A 22,848-nucleotide genomic window follows, 5' to 3' on the forward strand; every position below is an offset into this window, starting at 1 on the left:
AAAAGTGGAGAGAAAGAGAAATAAAACGACAGCTGTATTCAAGACTTTGTAAGCTGCTTTGAAGAATTTTTGCCTTTATTCTAAGATTTTTGAGGTATACGAACAAAGGAATTAATATATTGAGATTTATGACCATGGTTGGCATGTGGAGAATGAATTGGAAGAGAGTAAGAGATGAAAGAGGTAAGTTGGTTCAAGTTCTATTGGTCAGGATTCTCTAGAGAATAAGAACCAATACGATAAATATTTTTATTTTTTTTTTGAAGGAACTTGCTCGCACAATAGTGGATGCTGGCGATTTCAAAATCCACAGGGCAGTCCAGCAGATTAGAAATTCCAGTAAAAGTTTATGTTGCAAACTTGAGACCTAAGACAGCCAATAAATAGAATGCCTCCTTATTAGAGGAGCTCAGTTTTTTTCTCCTACGGCTGTCAACTGATGCAGGAGGGCCACCCACATTATGGAAGGTAATCTACTTTACGCAAAGTCTACTTATTTCAATGTTGATCACATCTTAAAAATACCTTCACAGCAAGATATAAACTGGTATTTGACCAAACAACTGGTCACAAACGTAGCCAAGTTCACACATAAAATTGCCTATCACAAGAGCACTATCATAAAAAACATGTATGAGTTGATAGTTTGAAATAGTAGTATTGACAATGAACATGAATAGAAGTAGGAGATACGTACTGGACTCAGAATGTACAAGACTTTGAGATTGAATGTAAGCAGGGGAAGGGGGCAAAAGAAATAAATAACCCTCAGGTTTCCGAATCAAAAAATTGATTGAATGATGGTGCCTCTTACTGGGCTAAAAAACATTGGAGGGGAGCAAATTGAGAGTGGAAGGAGATAATTACTTTAGTTTTAGATGTTTGTGATTGATATTATATAGACAAAAATATTTTTGTCTAAAAAAAACTAGAGGACAGGGAATTGGAAATAAATGTGATTGTCCTCAGGATACAGAGCTTATTTAACCTTGATGGGTGAAGCAATCCAGTTCTCTCAATCTTCCTTAACAGGATGTGAGTCTGACCATCAACAAGTTACTCCAAGAGTTTGTTGCCCCCAGCCCCTGAGGGGTTCAGGAACCCTGCTCATTCTCCCAGCAGGTGACTTGACAGAAGCATTCACAGGTTGGTCAGGCCATCACATCCTGCTCTTTCATGAGGTCCCCTTTACCTAGACTGATGCTCGAGACCAGGAATGCAAGTCAGAATTTATAGGTCCAAAAATTCCATCACCAGCAGATAACCTTACTTACTACAGCAAGAAGAATGTTTCCAGTAATTTTACTCTGGTTCTACTTGGTCATTTCCCCTCAGAATGTACTCAGTCATAACTGTAATTATCATGTTCATTTCAGGATAAGCTGCAGTTAAAAATGGACACAGTCTGAAAGACTTGGAGGTACAGTAATAGTACCTTATGGCAGAGAACAATATTTGAAAAGATATGAATAAAATTTTAGAAGGATTTTAAGCAGATTAAGTAATTATTCATGGTAATAAAACTTTGCTTTTAATAAATTTATTTTCCTTTTATTAAAGGTTATGAACTCTGGCCCTCTGATTTACAATTTGATACTTATAAACCACCCCCTACTTTTACTAAAAAGTTCTGCACTGGCTGTTGACATACGGACTGAAATATTTATACCATAAATATTTAATTACCTTTATTATTACATTTATGGTATATTACTATATTAAATCCTACCAAAAAATTGGGTTCATTAAGAAAATATTTTTCTAGCAAGCTCTCTCTTCAGAGCCCCCTTAATCTCATTGTTACTAAGGCTGTAGATAAGGGGGTTCAACATGGGGATCACCACCATATAGAATACAGATACCACCTTGTTCTGGTCAGTTGAGTAGCAGGACTTGGGTGTTGCATAAATGAATGTGGTGGTCCCATAGTACAGAGTGACCGCTGTGAGGTGTGAGGCACAGGTGGAGAAGGCCTTGTGGCGCCCCTCAGTGGAGCGCATCTTCAGGATGGTGATGAGGATGTAGATGTAGGAGACAGCTATGACAAACAATGTGACCACAACAATCGAGCCAGCCACAAATGAGGGGACAACTGTGGAGATATTGACATAAGAACAGGAGAGTTCAACTAAAGGAGCAAAATCACAGAAAAAATGATTGACTTGATTCGGTCCACAGAAGAATAAAGTAAAGTAGGATATAGTAATGGTGGAAGCATTGAGAGAACCACATACATAAGCTACTATGAGCCACTGAACACAAATTTGTGTGGACATTTTGGTGGAATAAAGCAATGGGCTGCAGATTGCCATAAAGCGATCATATGCCATGGCAGCCAGAAGGAAGCACTCAACTGCTCCAAAGAAAGCGGCTGAACCAAGCTGGATGCCACATCCAAAATAGGAGATGGTATTTTTCTCCACCAGGAAGTTTACAAGCATATTGGGTGTGACAGATGATGATAAGCCCATGTCAGCAAAAGCCAAGTAGCTCAGAAAAAAATACATAGGATGATGGAGTTGAGAAGAGATTCTGATGAGAATGATTGTGCTGAGATTGCCAGGTACAGTCACCAGGTAGATACACAGGATGATCATGAAGAGAATGACTCGAAGGATAGGGTCACCAGTTAAGCCCAATAAAATGAACCCTGTCACTGCAGTGTGGTTCCCATCGCCCAAGGCATCCATGACACAACACAGTTTCTACCTAAAACAAACCTGTGATGAAAGATTACATTATAGAAGTTGTAAATTTCACAGTTTCGTTTTCATTGACACATGTGAGGTTATTAAAACAAAATTTTCAAGCTAAGTTTGGACTTTTTTTTTTACTTCAGAGTCTAGGGTTTATATGTTTATGTGTAATGAATCTTCTATATTTTAAAAGTTGTTTTTATCAGAACCACTTTTAAATCTACTTTAAATAATGTATATTGTTCCCTTTATATTATATATCTATAAAATGTACTTACATTGGCTTTAAAGCTAAAGACTAAATAACATAAGCATTATGAGAATAACAAAAAGAATGGTATGTATAAAAATGATGAAATTGTATAAATATACGAGTATGCAATGAAGATTCCTGTAATAACCAGCAGTTATTGAATGTTTACAAAATCATATGGACACAAGATGAAGACTTTTATCTTTTGAGTTCTATTTTAATTTCCATGCAATAATATTAAGTACTTTAATTTTACGTATACGTGAATAAACTGACTTTGACAATGTTAAGTAATTTATCTAAATTTATGCAGCAAGTTGTGGAATCAAGATGTGAAGCTCAGGCAGTTTGAATCCAGTCCATTCCTTTAGTAACTGTGCTATAAATGAAATTAAATAAGATGAAGTCAAGTCTCTTAGAAATGAGTGGATAAGTGACACTTTCTACTTTCTGATAGCTACGTATAATAAAGGTGTCTAGTAAACCACAAGTTTACAATTTCTATCAGTAAAACACGACAATTTTTTAAAAGGAGAAACACAATTTTCCTAATTGGACAAACAAGGAATAAAAAGGAATAGAAATAGAAAGGAATTTCAAATTAGGGTTCTGAATGAAATCACCTATTGTAAATTTATTATAAATTTTTAATATTTACAATTAAAATACTGTTCTGTAAAGTAGTTTGAAATATCAATCTAATTACTATGCAAAACATTAAATGTTTAATATATAGCACACAACTGAAGCACATTTATTCAAAAAAAATCAAAACATTTCCAAATGTAACAAGCTAACAATGTAGTGGTTTTCTAATTGGAGTATTATAGAACAAAATAATATTAGTTTCAACATACTATACAGCTGAATAAGGTTCCAGCATAAAAATTTAAGAAGTTTACCCTGGTTCACCCAGTAAGTGGCCAGGTTGAACCTCATATACAAGTTTTCTGACTTTGTGTTGTCCACTTTGTAACAAAGTATCTGGTTGCCTGTAACCTAAAGCACTCAGAACAACAAACAAAGGAAGTATTTCCATAAGACATTTTCTAATAGTAAGTCCCCAAAACATCTCCAAGTTAGTGAATTATTAACATTATGGCTGAGTGCCACATTATGGCTGAGTGCCACGTTTAGATAGTGTTAAAAGATCCTATGAGGTTCTGGTTTTCTGGGTGGAAAAAGGAGGAATCTTACTATCTTCAATTATGCTTGTTTATACACACTAACTAGACTGTAGAAACTTAGGCTAATTCAGCTAGGGTTACTTGCTAGCTGATGCTGGTTTACATCTGCCTTGTTTCTCAACTCTGGCTGCACAAGTACAAATACAACTTTAGAGGATAAATCCTTCTCAAATGGTAAAAGAAAAGCAATACATCAGATTAACTCACAAAAGCCGAAATCTTACCTCTTGAAATAATGATTTATTCATCTTACACCAGTAAATTCAAAAGTCCTTGTTGTTATATAGCAGTCATGCTATCTTATTATTATTTGCCTTTGAGGATAAATCTCTGAAGATTCTAGAGATTCAAATGTGAATTCAAAATCACCAGGAATCATTATCACACTCTCAAGTGGATATCAAGCAGTTCACTTCACACAAACATAACTAATCTTGAAGGGTTCTGTCAATTCTGTAGAGATCAATAACTTTTCCTTTTATATAGATATTGATACACTTTCATTTGATAGTTATTGGGAGTATAGTATAACACAATATCTCATAGCTAAATTGGTTCTAAGTTTACTTCGAAATTTCTGGTTAAGGAATATTAAACTTCAAATATAAAAGAGTAACCTTAGCTTCATTCATAGTACATTTGTTCATTTCATAAGTGTTTTATATGACATATGTAAAGTACTACATTAGGTACCTTAAGGAATGGTGTGGAATGCCATGTAAAGTTGAATTTTAAATAACACAATATTTAAGACACGTATATATGTTTTTCCTAGCAAAAAGTATAAAATGAATGGACATCTTAAAAGTTGTATAGATAGAGAACTGTGAAGTAAAAAGGGTTTGGATGACGTCCAGATCAGACTTAGTCTACCTGCCTCAAAGGGATGATTACTGGCTAGTGGTTTATTTGTCTAGATGGATAACGATAGAAACAGCTATCTTCAACCTGAAGACAATGTACTTCTCTTGTATATCCTAACTATAGAAAGACCTCTCTCACCATCTGGATGCTCCCTCTTATGGGCTTTGCACTAATAATACCAACCAACTTCCTTTCAGACCTTACTCTTTGCCAAGCACTGTGCTTAACACTTTACTTACATTTTCTCATTTAATCCTAACAGCAACTTGGTGAACTATGCATTCTTATTATCCTAATTTTACAGAGAGAGAATTGAGGCTTACTTTAAGATACTTGTCCAAATATGCTCATCTGGTTAAGTTAAGTCAAGGTTTAAAATTCAGATCAGAGTGAATGCTGGAATGTGTACTCCTCACTACTGCTGCCGTCTGGTCAACTTCAAGAGTTAAGTGATAAATGATGAATACTGGTTCTCAACTAGTCCCTGATTTATAGTTTTTTCTCCCTTCCTCTAACACTCTGCCTAATTCTCTAAAACTGACTAGGCCTACAGTCTGGCCCTGAGCCCAGGCCAGTACTCAGGCTCCTAATTTCATCTCATATGCTCACCAATAACCAACTCCTGCTGATCTTACCTCCTAATTCCTATCAAATGAGTCCACTTCTCTCCATATCAACACTACAATAGCTGTCCTATTTGATTTTCCTATATGCATTTTTGGCCTTGAACACAACAGCCAGATTGAGTTATTTATTAAAAGAATGTAATATTATTCATTTTTAGCAGTATCAAATAATTACATGCACTTACTTAAAATGGCTCATAAGAGAAAAAAATGGTCCATTGCCTCATCCCTTACAAATCCAAAGTCCAGCTCCTCATAAAAAACATTTTTGACTCTTTATTTCAGGATTGAGATATCTCAGTATCTGTAAATAGTATACTTTACTAAAGAAAAATTGGAATTTATCTCTGTGTTCCTGCTATTTTTCCTACATATTTAATTTGAACATAATTGATACAAGGAGAAAACCATTGGTCTTTCCAAATCCAATTGGATCTCTACAGATTTTATTTGTGAGTCTATTAGAACAAGGTCAAAACAGAAAATCAATGGGTTAAATATCAAAAAAAGAATAAATTTAATTCAATATTCTATTGTAAAGATAAACTAAAAATTAATCATCTCACAACTAAGCAGCAACAGAATACAGTGGTATCAAGGTGAAATTTATATAATTACGAAGAAGTAGAGTTAAAATGGAATCTCACATGCAAGTTTATTACAAATAAGCAATTAAACTTTATTCTAGCAAAGTAGTAAATAAACATGAATATTACCTCCTTAAAAAACATATTTTTAGTTTCTTTTAATAATGATCACATATACATTTTCCAACATTTTATTCATATTTATATAACAAGACATAATGGCTAGCTCAGTTCATTGTAATCTCAAAGTCTATTACTTAATAATTCAGTTTTTTAATCTTCCAAGTTTCCAGCTATTACTATCAGTCTTCTAGTTATAACTTTAATTTTAATCAAGGATGAATTAAATAACTTGGAGTTTAAAATGTGTATTTCTACAGCTTATACCACTCTTTATTGATCCAGAATTTTCAGATATTCATCAATTGACATTCTGCACACCTCCACCATTCACATTAATACACACACACACGTTCACTCATATATCTTCGATTCCTTCGGTGTTGTAGCTATAATGCAGCCACAAAAGTTAAATTTTAAAATATTCCATTAATCCAAAAGAAGGCAAGAAGGGAAAGAGAGGAACAAAAAACAACCTGACGAGGGCATCTATGGAAAACATTCAACTAACATCCTTAATGGTAAAATATTAAACACTTTTACCCCTTAGATTGGGAAACCGGAAGGCCCACTCACACCACATCTATTCAACATTTTACTGAAGGTACTAGGCATTGCAATAAGCAAAAGTTATAAAATCAAGAACGATCAGACAGAAAGAGGTAAAACTGTCTCTATTTGCAGATAGCACACCTGTTTACATAGAAGATTTTGAGAGATTTCTAAAACATACACTAGAACTAAATGGCAAGGTTGCAAGATATATTTCTAAAATATAAGAAATGAATTATAGTTTTGATATTTGTAGTAAATGATTGAAAATGGCAAAAGAAAAATCCACTTACAGCAGGTCAAAAAATACAAGGTGCTTAGGAATAAATTCACGAAAACTCACACAAGATCTCTTCACTAACCATTAAAGAACCCTGATGAGAGAAAATGAAGATCTAAATAAATGGAGAGAGCTATACCATGTTTATGGGTAAGAAAACATTATTAAAATGTCAATTCTTCAAACATTGACTTATATAATAAATGAAATTCCCATCAAAATTATTTTAGTAACTTTTTTAGAGATTGATGAACTAAACCTAAAATTTATATGGATATGAATATTGGCTGGAATAGTTGGAGTATTCGCAATACATGACTTCAAGACATCATGAACCTGCAGTACTCAAGTCGGTGTTGGATTGATGAAAGGATAGGCATACAGTTCAAAGGAGCAGAAAAGACAGTCCAACATAGACACAAACATATATGGTCAATTGAGTTTAGACAAATGTTAAAGGCAATTCAACAAGGAAAAGAAGTGTTTTCGACAAATGTTACTGGAACAACTGGATATCTACATGGAAAAAAAATAACACCAACCCTTACTCACACCATATATGCAAATTACCTCAAAATGTATCATAGCTATAAATGCAAAGGATAAAACAAAACTTATAGAGGTAAATATAGGTGAAAATTGTTTCATTTTGGCAAAGATTTCTTAGGCTTTACATAACAAACACTAACCAGAAAGTAAAAAAATAAACAAATGATAGATTGGTTTTTAAGAACTTAATGTTAGTTTCTCCCCAAAATTCGTATGTTGAACTCCTCATCCCCAATGTGACAGTATTTGGATATGGGGTTGGGGAGGTAATTATAATTAAATGAGTTCTTGAGAGTGGGGTCCTGGTCTAATGGGATTAGTGTCCTCATAAGAAGAGCCACCAGAAAGCTTGCTCTCTGTCTCTGTCTCTGTCTGTCTCTCTCTCTCTCGGTGCACACACTGAGGAAAGCTCATGTGAGCACACAATGATATTGCAGCTGCCTACAAGCCAGGAATGAGGCCTCACCAAAAACCAACCATCAAATGACACCAAATAAATATGGGATAGAGATAACATTTGTAGTGCATATATCTGACACAGGACTTGTATTCAGAAAAGATGTTGGCAAATTACAGATTGTGGGCTGACTGCATGTTTGTGTAAAGTTCTACTAGAATACACTGTGCCCTTCTGTTTACACGTCATCTGTCTGCTTTCACACTTCAGTGACAGAGATGAGTAGTTGTGACTGACAATCATATGGCCTGTAAGCCTATAATATTTACTCTCTGGCCTTCAAGAAAATTTTGCCAACTCTTGAGCTAGAACACATAAAGAACCCATAGAAATAAGAAGTAAAACAGTCAATTTGACAATAGATGAAAGACTTGAACAGGCACTTACAGGAGATACACTAATAGCCAACAAGCAATGAGAAAATGCTTAGATACATTAATTACCAGGAAAATGAAAATTAAAACCATGACTAGATATCACTACATAATAATTAAGTGGCCAAATTTAAAGTCTAACAATACCAAATTTTGTCAAGGTTTTGAAGCATTTGGAACTCTCATCATAACAAGTGGGAATGGAAAACAATACAACCACTTGGAAAATGGTTTGAAAATTCTCAAAATCTTATACACATCTCTCTTAGAAATCCCACTACAAAGTAGTTACCCAACACAAATGGAGATATATATCCACAAAGAAAGGATGTGGATGTTCATAGCATCTTCATTCACAATAGCCCCAAACTGGAAACAACCCCAAAGCCTACCAATTAGTGAGTGCATAAAAACAGTGGTATATCCATATAATGAAATACTGCTCAGCATAAATATAAACTGCTGATACACACATTATGAACATATCTCAAAATAATTATGCTCAGAGAAAGAAGTCACATGAAATAGTGTACATACCATATCATTCTCAATTTGTAGAATTCCAGACAAAACTCACTAATCTACGTTGTTCAAAACCAAATCAGTAGTTGCCCGGGACCAGGGTCAGTGAGACGAATGGATTGCAAAGGGGCATAAGAAATCATTGGGAGGTATTGAAATGCTCTTTTGCTTGATTGAGGCTGTGGTTTTATGACTTGTATACAACAGACAAATTTGTTGAAACTGTACACTCTATGTGTGTGTGTTTACTATACTTCAAAAAATGTTTAAAAAAAAAACCACAAACACTGCATAGAGGTGTCAGCAACATGGTAGCATAGGAAGCCCTGGACCATCCTTACCACCACAAATACATCAATTCAGCAACAATTCACAAACAAATTATCTTGCTTATTAGAAACTACTTGAAAGATTCCTGCACCCTGTGGGAATGCGAAACCAGACTCACTGAAGCTGGTAAGTAAACTCAAGACCCCATGTCACCAGAGATTCTGTTCCCAGCAAAGTGTCATACTATCAGGAAGAGATCTATCTTCCCAGGTAAGGGAGGGAGTTGTTTCATACATCCAGTGCCTCGACTTTTCCAAGAGAGCTCCTTAGAGAACTGGCTTATATCTTGCCAATCTTGGAGCTCTAATAAGTCGGGGTGACGTCAGGCACAGTCTAGCCGTCTAATGTGGAAAATGGAGGAAGTGGCTTGGGCTAGTAGATATCACTGATCCTTCCCCCTGCTCAGTACCTAGGTAGCAGATAAAAACCACAACTGCCTGCTTTCCTGAGGTGGGAAAGAGTTGGGAGGGAGCCCCAGAATCTCTGTCCAGGCTGATTAGTGGTGTAGGGAGGTCAAGGAATTTTGAGGTTATGTTGTCCACATGGTTATAGTGGGGGTGAAGTGGTGTATGACTGCGGTGTTGAATTTCATTTCTCTAATGTCTAATAACATTCAGCATATAATCATGTACTCATTGGTCGTTTGTATATCTAATTTCAGTAAAAGTCTATTTGAGTCCTTTGCCCATTTTTTAATTGGGTTATTTGTATTGAATTGTAACTACTCTCTTCATAATTCTAGATACAAGTACCTGATCAGAGATATGATGTGCAAATATTTTCTCCTATTCTGTATGTTATTTCTTCACTTTTTTGATAGTTTCAATTGAAGCACAGAAGTTGAACTTTAATGAAGTCTAATTCATCAATTTTTTCTTTCATTGCTCATACTTTTAATGTCATAACTAAGGATCCACTACTAAATCCAAGGTCAAGAATACTACTTTCTAAGAGTATTATAGTATATTAGCTCTTAAGATGGATTTTTGATCCATTTGGATTAATTTTTGTAATGGTGTGAGGGAAGGTCCCTCTTCTGAACGTGGATATCCAATTAACCCAGCACCATTTATTGAAAGGACAATTCTAGACCCATTGAAAGTTCTTGCCACGATTTTTGAAAATCTGTTGATTGTAGACATGTGGTTTATTTCTGAACTCTCAGCTCTATTCCTTTGATTTGCACATCAACCCATAGGCCAGTACACATTGTTTTGATTGCTCTTGCTTTGTAGTAAGTATTGAAATGGGAAATGTGATTTCTCCTGCTTTGTTCTCATTTTTCTAGATTGTTTTGGCTATACAGTGTCACTTAATTTCCACAAAATTTTAGAACCATCTTGCCAACTTCTACAAAGAAGCCAGTTGGGATTGTGATAGAGATGGTGTTGAATCCATAGATCATATGTGGAATATTGCCACCTTAACGTTATTAAAGATCCATGAATATGGGATCTTTTTTCATCTATTTAGTTTTCCTTTCTTTTCTTTCAGCAATGTTTTGTAATTTTTACAAGTTTTGCACTTTTTGTTAAATTTATTCCTAAATATTTTACATTTTGATGCTATTGTAAATGAAATTGTTTTCTTAATTTCCTTTTTGGATTACTCATGGTTAGTACAAAGAAATGCAATTTAATTTTTACATTTATCTTGTATCCTACAAACTTGCCGAACTCATTAGTTCCTATAGTTTTTTTGTGTATTTCTATATTTTTCTATAAGTATGTATTTTTTATATGCAACATTGTGTTGTCTGCAAATACAGATAGTTGTACTTCCTTACCAACCTGGATGACTTTTATTTCATTTTCTCCCTAACTGCTCTGGGTAGAACTTCTAGTACGATGTTGAATAAAATTGGCAAGAGCAGACATCTTTCTCTTGTTCCTGATATTAGAGGGAAAGCATCCAGTCTTTGCCATTAAGTATGATGTTAGCTGTAGGTCTTTCATAGATATTTGCCTTTTATTAGGATTAAGAATTTCCTTTCTATTAACAGTTTTTTGAGTGTCTCTAGCATGAGTGGCTATTGGATTTTGTCAAATGCTTTATCTACCTATATTGAGATGATCATATGGTTTTGGGTTTTTATTATATTAAATAGTGTAAGCATAGTTTATTTCCAGATGTTAAACCAACCTTGCTTTCCTGGGATAAATCCCACTTAGTCATGTGTAAAATTCCTTTTGCATGTTGCTGAAATCATTGTGCTACTATTTTGTTAAGGATTTTCCTGTATGTGTTCCTAATAGATATTAGTCTGTATTTCTTTCCTTGTGATGTCTTTGTATGGTTTTAGAATCATGGTAATGATGGCCTCATAGAACTGTTCCATTCCATCTGATTTCTTGGAAAAGTTTGTGAGGAATGGATACTTAATTCTTCCTTAAGTGTTTAGCAGAATTCAGTAGTGAAGCCATTTGTGTCTGGGCTCTTCTTTATGGATAGTTTCTTTGCTTAATAATTCAGTCTCATTAATTGTTTTAAGTCTATCCAGACTGTCTATCTCTCCTTGAGTCAGTTTTGGTAGCTTGTGACTTCCTAGGAATTTGTCCATTTCTGCTGTCATCTAATTAATTGGTATACAGTTTTTCACAGTATTCTTTTCTGATATTTTTTATTTCGGTAAGATGGTAATAATGTCATCTCTTTCATTTCTGATTCTAGCTATTTGAGATTTCTCTCTCTTTTTTTAAGATTTTATTTTTTTAGAGCAGGTTTAAGTTCATAGCAAAATTGGGAGGAATGTGCAGAAACGTCCCATTACTTTCTGTCCCTAAATATGCATAGCCTAGCTCATTATTGACATACTCCACCAGAGTGGAGCATTTGTTACAACTAGTGAACGTACAGTGACACATCATAATCACCCAAAGCCCATAGTTAAGATTAGGGTTCACACTTGATGTGGTACAATTATGAGTTTGGACAAATGTATAATGACATATAGGCATCACTGTAGTATCATAAAGAGTATTTTCAGTGCCCTAAAAGTCTTCTGTTCTCCATCTATTCATCCCAACTCCACCCTATAATCCTGGTGATCACAGATTTTTTTACCATGTTCATAGTTCAGCCTTTCTTCTCTCTTTTTTTCTTGGTCAGTTTCGCTAAAGGCGTAACAATTTTGTTGATCATTTCAAAGGATCAGTTTTACTTTCAATGACTTTATTGTTTTCTATTCTCTATGTTATTAATTTCCATTCTAATGCCAGCTTTATTCCTAATACTCATAAACTAGAAACATTCCCGGTTTTATTTAGTCAAGGAATAGTTAAGCAAACTGGTATACTCACACAATGAAATATTATCAACAAAGGAAAACAAGTTATAGACTCACCCAAAAATATAAATACATTTATAAATATTGTGCTAATTAATTAAAAGAACCTTTCAAAAAGGAGGGCATATCATATGATTCCATTAATATGCAATTCTAGAATCTGAAAAACTAAGCTATAGTGAAAAAATAATTGGAATAATGGGTATCTGTGTTGTGGGAGCTAGCACTGTCTGTGGAGGGGAATGTGGGAATTTCTTGGGCTGATGTTAATTATCTATACTATGAGAGGTGTTTGAGTTACACAGGTTGATGCATTTGCCATAACATAATGATAGTACACTTAAGATGTGCACATTTCACTTTAAGTAAAGTTGCATAAAATTGCATGGAATAAAACATGTAAAAGTATTGAAGTCTAGTTATTGATATGTGTACAGAAATTTTTATGGAAAGTGTACTGATGTCTGTAATTTCCTTTGATATGATCATAAAATAAGATAGATTATGTATAGATAAACTTCAAAGATATATGCGATAAAGCAAATATAGACAAATCTTAATGGGTGGCATGATGTATCTTCCAAAAATGATGACAGCCATAATTCTAGTCCCACATACTCTTCCAGAATTTTGTCACTGTCCCATCAAGAAATGGAGTCTATTTCTCTCTCCTAGAACCTGGGCAGTTCTTTGGCTGCCTGAATGAAAAGAAGGCAGTGCATTGAGATAGGGCATTATACTAGACAGCCTCCTTCAGAGAAACAGACCAATAGGATATATATAGATACATATTAGAGGAGATTTATACAGAAATTAGTTATCTCTCACAGGTATGGAGGCAGAGAAGTCCCACAATCTGCCATCTGAAAACTGGAGAACCAGGAAACCTGATGGCATAATTCCATCCAAGGCCAAAGACCCGAAACCAAGGAGGCTTCTGGTGTAAGTTCAATAGTCCCAAACTGAAGAACCAGGGCCTCTGACATCTGAGGGCAGATGTTTGATGTCTGAACTCAAGAATAGATAGAGAACTCACTCTTCCTAGGTCTTTTGGCTCTGTTTGGGCCGTCAATGGATTTGATGATACCTGCCCACATTGGTGAGGGTGGATCTTCTTTACTCAGTCTACTGATTCCAATGCTAATCTCTTCTGGAAACATCTTCATAGACACACCCAGAAATCATGTTTTGCCAGTTATCTGGGCATCTTTTAGTCCAGTCAAGTTGACATATAAAATTCGTCATCACAGGCATAAAAGTTGGTATAGCATTGACTTGGCTCTCAGGTAATACTCACCAGTGGAACCCAGTCACCTTGCCCACACAGAAAGGTTGAATCTCTGTTTAAGTTCTCAGACAATAGCCAGCATCAACAACCAGAGACGAGAGTGAACAAAATATTTGATACCTCTGCTATCCCTACTAACTTCTGTCTATATGAATTGTTTAAATCCACTCAGCTTTGGGACAGTTCATTGTCCACCAGTAGATAACCAGAACAATCTAGGTAGAGGATATACAGATGCTGACAGTATAATTGTTTTAGCATGGCTTTATGTTTTATAATTTTAATAATGAAATATTGGAAACATTTTGAGTGGTAATGCAGTAATTGGGGATTTCAGTTACAGTGGATTTTCCTCTTCAGCAAGGCCTTCCATGGAAGAGTTACTTCCTGACGAAGCAGTCACAACAATCATTCTGTGTGTCCATTTTCTTTTCTACCTTTCTTCTGATGGATTCCTTGGGAGACAGGGCAGAGGACCTGATTCCCTGTATACGGGACAGAAGATATGTGGGTCTTGGCAAATTTTCAGAGCTATGAAATCCATGGTATTGAGGAAGAAGGAAAATATACCTGAGGGAATCATTCAGGGAAAATGTATTTGTACAACTTGAATTTTAATTAGGATTTATTTTGTGTCCTATCATATGATCTATTCTAAAGAATGTTCTGTGTGCACTTGGGAAGTGCATTGCTGCTATTAGATGGAATATTCTATATATGTCTGTTGGTCTCTGTATGTCTATTTGGTCTAATGTATAGTTCAAGTTCGATGTTTCCTTGTTGATTTTCTGTCTGGATGATCTATCCATTATTGAAAGTAAAGTATTGAAGTTTCCTAGTATTTTTGTATTGTTGTCTATTCCTCCCTTCACATCTGTTAATATTTGCCTAATATATTTAGGTGCTCCAATGTTGGATGCGTATATCCTTATGATGGTTATATCTTCTCCATGAACTGACCCCATTATCATTATATAATGACCTTATTTGTCTCTTATTACCATTTTTGGTGTAAAGTCTATTTTGTCTAAGTAAAGCTACCCTTGTTTTCTCTTGGTTTCCACTTGCATGTAATATCTTTTTCCATCCCTTCACTTTGAGCCTATGTGTGTCCTTAAATCTGTAGTGAGTCTCATAGGCAGCATATAGTTGAGTCTTACTTTTTATCCATCCAGCCACTCTGTGACTTTAATTGATAAATTCCATCCATTTACATTTAAAGTTATTATTGATATGTAAGAACTTACTAATGCCATCTTATTAATTGCTGACTGGCAGTTTTCTAATTCAATTGTTTCTTGTTTCTTCTCTTTCTGCCTAACCTTGTAAATTGGGGTCTTCCTGTGATGGTGTGCTCTGTTTCCTCTTTCTTTATCTTTTGCACACCTACTCTAGGTTTTTGCTTTTTTGGTGACCATGAGGCTTACCTAAAAGATCTTATAGATAAAACAGTCCACTTTATACTGATAGCAACTTAGTTTCTTTCAAATACAAAAGTTCCACAATTTATTGCCCCCTTTATATTTTTGATGTCATAATTTACCTCTTTTTTGTTTTTGTTTTTTGGTGAGGAGGATTGGCCCTGAGCTAACATCTGTTGCCAATCCTCCTCTTTTTGCTCAAGGAAGATTGTCCCTGAGCTAACCTCCATGCTAATCTTCCTCTATTTTGTATGTGGGATGCTGACACAGAATGGCATAATGAGTGGTGTGTAGGTCTGCACCCAGGATCCGAACTTGCGAACTCCAGGCTGCCAAAGTGGAGCACATGAACTCAACCACTACACTACCAGGCAAGCCCTACAATTTACCTCTTTTTATATTGTGTATTCATTTACAAATTATAGGAGCTATAGTTATTTTAATACTCCTTTTCTTTAACCTTTATCCTATAGTTAAGTGGGTAGTACACCATCTTATTACAGAATTAGAGTTTTCTAAATCTGACTGTATATTTACCTTTACCAGTGTGTTGTATACTTTCACACATTTTCGTGTCACTGATTAGTGCCTTTTTATTTCAGAACTGTTTTCAGCATTGCTTGCAAGGTAGGTCTAGTGGTGATGAACTCCCTTAGATTTTGTTTATCTGGGAAATTCTTTCTCTCTCCTTCATTTCTAAAGGATAACTTTGGTGGATAGAGTATTCTTGACTGGGAATTTTTCTGTTTCAACATTTTGAATACATCATTCCACTGTCTCCTGGACTGTAGGGTCTGCTGAAAAGTCTACTGATAGCCTAATGGGGGTTTCTTTGTAGGTTACAATCTTTTTTCTGTATTCTTTTAGAATTATCTCTTTATCTTTGCTTTTGACAGTTTCATTATAATGTGTCTTGGACAAGATCTTTTTTGCATTGAGACAACTAGGTGATCTATTAGCTTTGTGAACTTGGATGTCCAAGTATCTCATCAGGTTTGGCAAATTCTCAGTTATTCTTCAAATAAACTTTCTGCTCCCCTCTCCCTCTCTTCTCTCTCTGGAGTAACAATTATTCCAGCATTTGTACATTTGATGGAGTCTCAAAAATAACCATAGGCTTTCTTTGCTCTTTTTCATTCTTTTTAATTAGTTCTCCTCTGATTGGGTTATTTCTATCTCCTATTTGGTCTACTCTGCTATAAGTGCTCTCTATTGCATCTTTCATTTCATTCATTGAATTCTTCAGCTCCAGATTCATGTTGGGTTCTTTGTTATGATATCTATCTCTTGGTTAAATTTCTTATTTTTTCATGCATGCTTTTCCTGATTTCATTGACTTGTCTCTCTGTGTTTTCTTGTAACCTGTTGAATTTCCTCAAAACTGCTATTTTGAATTCTTTATCAGTGTTATCACAATATTCTGTGCCATTGAGTTCAGTTACTGAAGAATTATTGTTATATTTTGGTGATGGCATGTTTACTTTATGTTTCATATTTCCTGTAATTTTATGTTGCTGTTTTCACATTTGAAGTAGTGGACACCTCCTTGTATCTTTACTACATGCCTTCAGGTGGGATATATTGTTTGTCGGTTCTGTTACATCTGGGGTTCTCTCTGACCTTGTATGGACACACCTGCTCCACATCTCTTGTTCCTCCTTGAGACAGAATTCTTAAACTGTTATGTTTCTCTGGTTCTTAAGACTCACCAAGCTGGCTGCTGGAAACTCTCTTTTGTTTTCCAGAGGTAGTGCTACAGTTCAAGTTTGTGGTTTCTTCCTTGCCTACAGACCCTGTTCTGGTTTTCTGAGAGCACACCATTTACTAGAGCTTCTCTCACTGTACCCAGGAATGCACACAAGAAGCTAGCTGCAGAATTGGGAGGAGATGTGGGTTTACCACTTGGGGTGTTGAGAGTGCCACAGGCCCAGTGATGGGATCCTCAGGTGAAGTTCTCTCAGTCTCATGGGTAAACTTCCCGCTGAAGTACTGAGCACACTCAGCTCAACTGCATCCCCTTAATGCCTTTTCATATTCTTATCTGCCTGTTTCCTGATCTCTCCCTACCCCCAGGGATGGAGATCCTGCCTCAGTAACTCTTTTTAAATGGGTTTCTCCAGCAAATTCCTTCATTCCTTGGGAAGCCGAGCACTCACTCACTGATCTCCCTTTCCTTCCCAGGAGAGGATGCCAGCTAGTTCAGCTCCAAGCAGTAACACCTTGGGGAAGGGGTGGCACTGGTAAAATTCCTCTTACAGTCTCCAATGCATCAAAACTCAAATATATATATATATATATATATATATATATATATATATATATGTATATACACACTTTTTTTTTTTTGCTCAAGCAGCATGCAGGAATGCCCCCTCTGGAAGGGTGGACTTCTGCAAAATCTGATTCATCTGTGAGTTTCTGCCCAAGGTAGCACTCTCCAGATTTTCCTGATCACGGCTGAGAGGGGTTGGGGCAGGGTCACTGGATCCTTCTGGTTTTGCAACCCATATTGAGGTCTTTCTGACTAATACTGGATGCATGGGTGGGCAATACTCCTTCAAGATTCCTTGGTATATGGTGCTGGGTCTCACAACTCCCCCTAAGGCACTTGTGTATGTGGATTGATGCCCAGTTAATTGTTTAAAAAGAGGAAAAAAGGAGGGACATATCACACTGCCATGAAGCTGACATCACTCTGAATTCGAAGGTTTGGACAGAATTATTGCTGATGATTAAAGAGAAAAATCACATTTAACTTGTATTAAGATTAATCTGATATTTAAATTTTATTAAAGAAAAAATTTTGTTCCTATAAATATTATTCCTTTTTTATCAAAATTATTCTCATAGGAAAAAAACTGGGAGAATAAACACAAAGCGGTCTCTAATAATACAAAAAATTTTAAATTTTATGAATGAAATTAGGTGTCGTTTAGAGACAGCATTTTCACAGTTGAACTACCAGCATGACTGATTCACTCTTTAGATTATCTGTACAGCATGGACACCATCTCTTTCAAAGGGCAAGATCTCAGATGGTAACACTACTATTTTTCCCATTCAACGAGTTTCAATGCTTCCAGCTCTTAATTGCAAAGACTGCATTCAAACAGCACAGAGAATCCTGGAACAGATTTGTAATTACAGATGGAAGAAATGGTGGGTGAAGTAAGGATAAAGCAAAACTTTTTGCTAGATGCTCCTAAATTAGTGAATCCATGTTTATTCTCTAAACTGAAAATTTTCTTGGGAATAACAAAATGAAATTTGTGACTCTAGAATACTACGAATATACACTGAAATTTACTTAGTACATTATCTATTCATCTGCAGAATAAGTCCTCCTTAAACAGTGTTTATTAATAAAACCAAATTGGTTCAGGACCACTACTGTGTTCTAGCCATCAATTTTCTCATGGCCTCTTTAACCTCCTTGTTCCTCAAACTGTAGATGAGGGGATTCAACAAGGGGATCACGACCATGTAGAATACAGACACCACTTTGTTTTGTTCTGTTGAGTAGCTGGACTTGGGCATCACATAAATGAATGTAATGGTCCCATAGAACAGAGTGACTGTTAAGAGGTGGGAGGTGCAGGTAGAGAAGGCTTTGTGCCGCCCCACAGTACAGTGCATCTTCAGGATGGAGAAAAGTATGGAGACATAAGACAGAACAATGATAAACACAGTGACCACAATGATGGAGCCAGAAGAGATGGCTGGAATTATCTCAGAAGTAAATTCATGAGAACAAGAAAGTTTCAAAAGTGGTGAATAGTCACAGAAAAAGTGATTGACTTTATTTGGTCCACAGAAGGACAGACTTAATAAACAGCTAGTAAATGTCCAAGCATTCACACATCCACCCAGGTAGGATATTCCCACTAAGAGAACGCAGATTCTGGGGGACACGTGGGTGGAGTAGAGCAGTGGCGAGCAGATGGCCACATAGCGATCATAGGCCATGGCAGCCAGCAGAAAGCACTCAGCTGTCCCAAATGTGACTCCAGAACAAAGTTGAGCAACACAGCCAGCAGCAGAGAGAGTAGTTCCTCTTCTGAGGAGGCCCACAAGCATTACAGGTGTGACTGATGAGGAGTATCCGATGTCTACAAAGCCCAAATGGCAGAGGAAAAGATACATTGGGATATGAAGCTGAGGGCTGCTTCTGATTAATATGATTATGATGACATTGCCTACTAAAGTGACCACATAGATTCCTAGAAACACAATAAATAAAATGGCACAAACTGTAGTATCCTCTGTTAACCCCAAAAGAATGAACTCTTCCACAGTTGTGTAGTTTCCAGTCCCCATCTACACCAGGAATGATGCCCACTGAAAAAAGATCAAGTGAATATCAGAATGGAAGTAAATATCATAATTTGTATACTTATTTTTTAAATGGCTATATAATAGAAATTATAAATCCTAGACACTAGAGTGGAAATTTAGTAGGAAGTGATTTTATACATAATAGCTCATGTAAAACTTGAAGTGTATATATTCATTGACATAAGGCCAGGAATATTCAGATTAAAAATGTTTAACTTAAACTTAATTCATATTTGCATCATGTAGGTAGTGTGGAAGTTCCTTCAACAATATATATCAACTAATATTTCAGAATAATGTGTCTACTTCAAATATTCAAAGTCAAGAAGATTGAACACACACACACACCCAGCATCACAGCCATGTGCTCACCCAGCTACATGTCATATTTTCACTCTTAACAGAAATGCTTGAATAATAGTATGTGTGAATTAACTGAGCAATAGTATGCCATGTTAGGAACACCATATAATTATGAGTCTGAACTTCAAAGTCCTAGCTGCGTTATCTTTATTCAGGACATGGCTAGCAACTTTAGTAACTAGGCATAGACCCAAGACTGAATGAAAGTTTAAAATTTTAAAGAAAATTGATGTATAGGACAGAAATTTGGAGTTGGTTATGAGTACCATTGTGGCATGGAAGCAAAGTGTTGTGAAAAAGTGCATTAAGCTTTGGAGCCTTCCAGACCTGGGATCAGATTCTGCCTTTGCCACTGACTACCTATGGAATCTTAGACAACTTACATCAACTCTTCAACTCTTCATTACTTTATTTGTTAAAAAACATATACCTCATAAGGTTCTTGGTTTGAACAAAATGATATCTGTGATAACACCAAGCATGGATCACAGAGGGAATTGGATGCTCAACAAATGATTATTTCCTTAGAATAGTGAAACCTTAAATTGTAACACAAAAATGAGAAAAACATATTTCTATATCAATATAAAACAAAAATTATTACCTGGAGAAGTTTGTACCTCAACAATAAGAACAAATGAAAAGAATTGTCACTGTAAAGCGAGGCTACATTTATGAGATTTGAGGTCTTTTGGGATATAATCCCTCAAGTACATTACTTGTTTGTGAAACTTCCACTGAAAACCCTCAAGATGGAGAAAGTTACAGGTACACAAGCTCATGTAACTATGTCTTGTCTACAAACATCTATACAGTTGTTGAGTATCCATCATTTTTTTTAATGAAAACTTTTGATGTATTGCTAAAATCATTCCAGCTGTTTTGGGACTTAGAAGAATAAACATAGCGTAGCACATATTATTTCATTTTAAAATAGAAATCCTTCTGGGAAAAAATAAGAGCTTATGTTTTTTATATACTTCTAGATGATATCACCTTTTTAATTGAGTGTTTCATTTTGAGATAAATATAGATTCACAGGCAGTTGTGGGAAATAATAATACAAAAATCCCTATACCTTTACTGTGATTTTACGAATGTTAATATCTTGCAAAACTATAGTACAGTATCACAACCAGGATAGTGAAAGTGATACAGATATGATACAGATCCCTCATGTGGCCTATTATAACCACAGTAAGGGCCCTTTAGTCTCCATTCCCTCCTTAACTTCTGGTAATCTCTAATCTGTTCTCCATTTCTAAAGCTTTATCTTTTCAAGAATTGTATCATTATGGTATATCCCTCTCTGTCTCTAGTAATTTGCCTTGTGCTGAAGACTACACTGTCTGACATTAAAATAACCATTCCTTTTTTCTTTCAATTAATATTTAAATGCTATATATTTTTCCCTCTTTCAACTTTCAACAAGCTTACATATTTCAATTGAATTTCTTGCAAATAGAATAGAACAGGTATGTTTTTTAATCCACTCTGCTAGAGAGGGCCCAAAAAGTAATAAGGGACATATCTGTGGAAACTAGAGAAAAGGTGATCTTTGTTATATAGTGGCAAGAGACCCAGCTGAGTTGTGTCCTACAGTTTTGTGGAAAGCAGAACTTGTAAGTGATGAACTTGGATATTTACCTGAGGAGATTTACAAGCAAAGTGCTGAAGGTGAAGCCTGGTTTCTTCTTACTGGTTATAGCAAGATGTCAGGAGACACAGATAATTTAAGAAAGAACAATTAGGCAAAAGGAAACAGGACTTGATGATTTGGGAAATTCTCAGCCTATCTAGATTGCAAAAGATGTTAAAATTGTGATATTCACTGTTTGGAAAGTATGCACTAGGGAGAAAGTCAAGGGTGCCGTAGGAAAATGCTTTGCTAGTGCTGAAGAGTTTAGGCCTGTTACTCATGAATTCCTCAACAATCTCAGAAGAAGTCACGAATAGAGATGGGATTATCCAGGGAAGATTGGAGGAAGACCCTCTTGTATGCTGTTGTAAATACCATAATACACATGGGACACCAAAAGAGTTTTTTTAAATAATATATCATCAGACACATGGCCACTTAGAAAGAGACACAGACAGAAGTAAATGAAAGAAAGCTGTGAGACTTAAAATTCTGTAGGTAGGAAGCAGCCTGATAAAACGACTCAGTTTAAATATGTAGTATCCTTCAAGAAAAAGGAAGGATATCTTCAATGAAAGAAACTGGCTCAGAGACTGAAACCTTGAAGCCAGGGTAAAAGCCATGGGCACAGAGGCTGGAGTTGTGTGCACAGAGATCTGAGCTACAGAAGCATAGGATACAGCATTGAGCCCCAGAAGACTATTCCTAAGCCTTGGAATCTAATGGATTTGTGGGATTTTTGGTGCTCAGTTTCAAATTTGCTTGGTATTGGTGACTCTTTCCTTCTTTCCAATAAGTCATAAAAACAATACCTGACCTCATAGAACTTACATTCTAGTATTCTAGTGATGGAAAAATAATAAAAAAAACTATATAACAATGAAGTAAGCAAACAAATCAAGTTAAAGTTTGGGGTAAGAGCTTTACAGGTAGCTTTTGCTTCCTTCAGATTCACATGAATAATTTAAAAATCCATGAGAAGAATGAGCCACTGAAGATAGAGAAGAGTAACGAAACATTAAAATGATTATATGTATCTGGGACTAGCAAGTGGGAAATAAACTGGCAAAATTTCTTAGTTCTGAATGCTATCCTCTAAACTCCCTCTTTGGAGAATCT

At 35.6% G+C, this 22,848-nt stretch overlaps 2 protein-coding genes across 2 annotated transcripts; both read right to left on the bottom strand.

Annotated features, from left to right (window-relative positions):
* Positions 1–1,745: 1,745 nt before the first annotated feature.
* On the bottom strand, positions 1,746–2,690 carry LOC103547246 (olfactory receptor 5P76-like). Its single transcript, XM_008514344.2, has one exon. The coding sequence runs from the start codon at positions 2,688–2,690 to the stop codon at positions 1,746–1,748; it is 945 nt and encodes a 314-aa protein (XP_008512566.2).
* Positions 2,691–18,779: 16,089 nt separating this feature from the next.
* LOC103547241 (olfactory receptor 5P3-like) lies at positions 18,780–19,712 on the bottom strand. The gene has a single exon (XM_008514332.2). It carries the CDS (start codon positions 19,707–19,709, stop codon positions 18,780–18,782), a length of 930 nt encoding a protein of 309 aa, XP_008512554.2. The 5' UTR covers positions 19,710–19,712.
* Between the last annotated feature and the right edge of the window lie 3,136 nt (positions 19,713–22,848).

Source organism: Equus przewalskii, chromosome 6, assembly GCF_037783145.1.
Source record: "Equus przewalskii isolate Varuska chromosome 6, EquPr2, whole genome shotgun sequence".
NCBI lineage: Eukaryota > Metazoa > Chordata > Mammalia > Perissodactyla > Equidae > Equus > Equus przewalskii.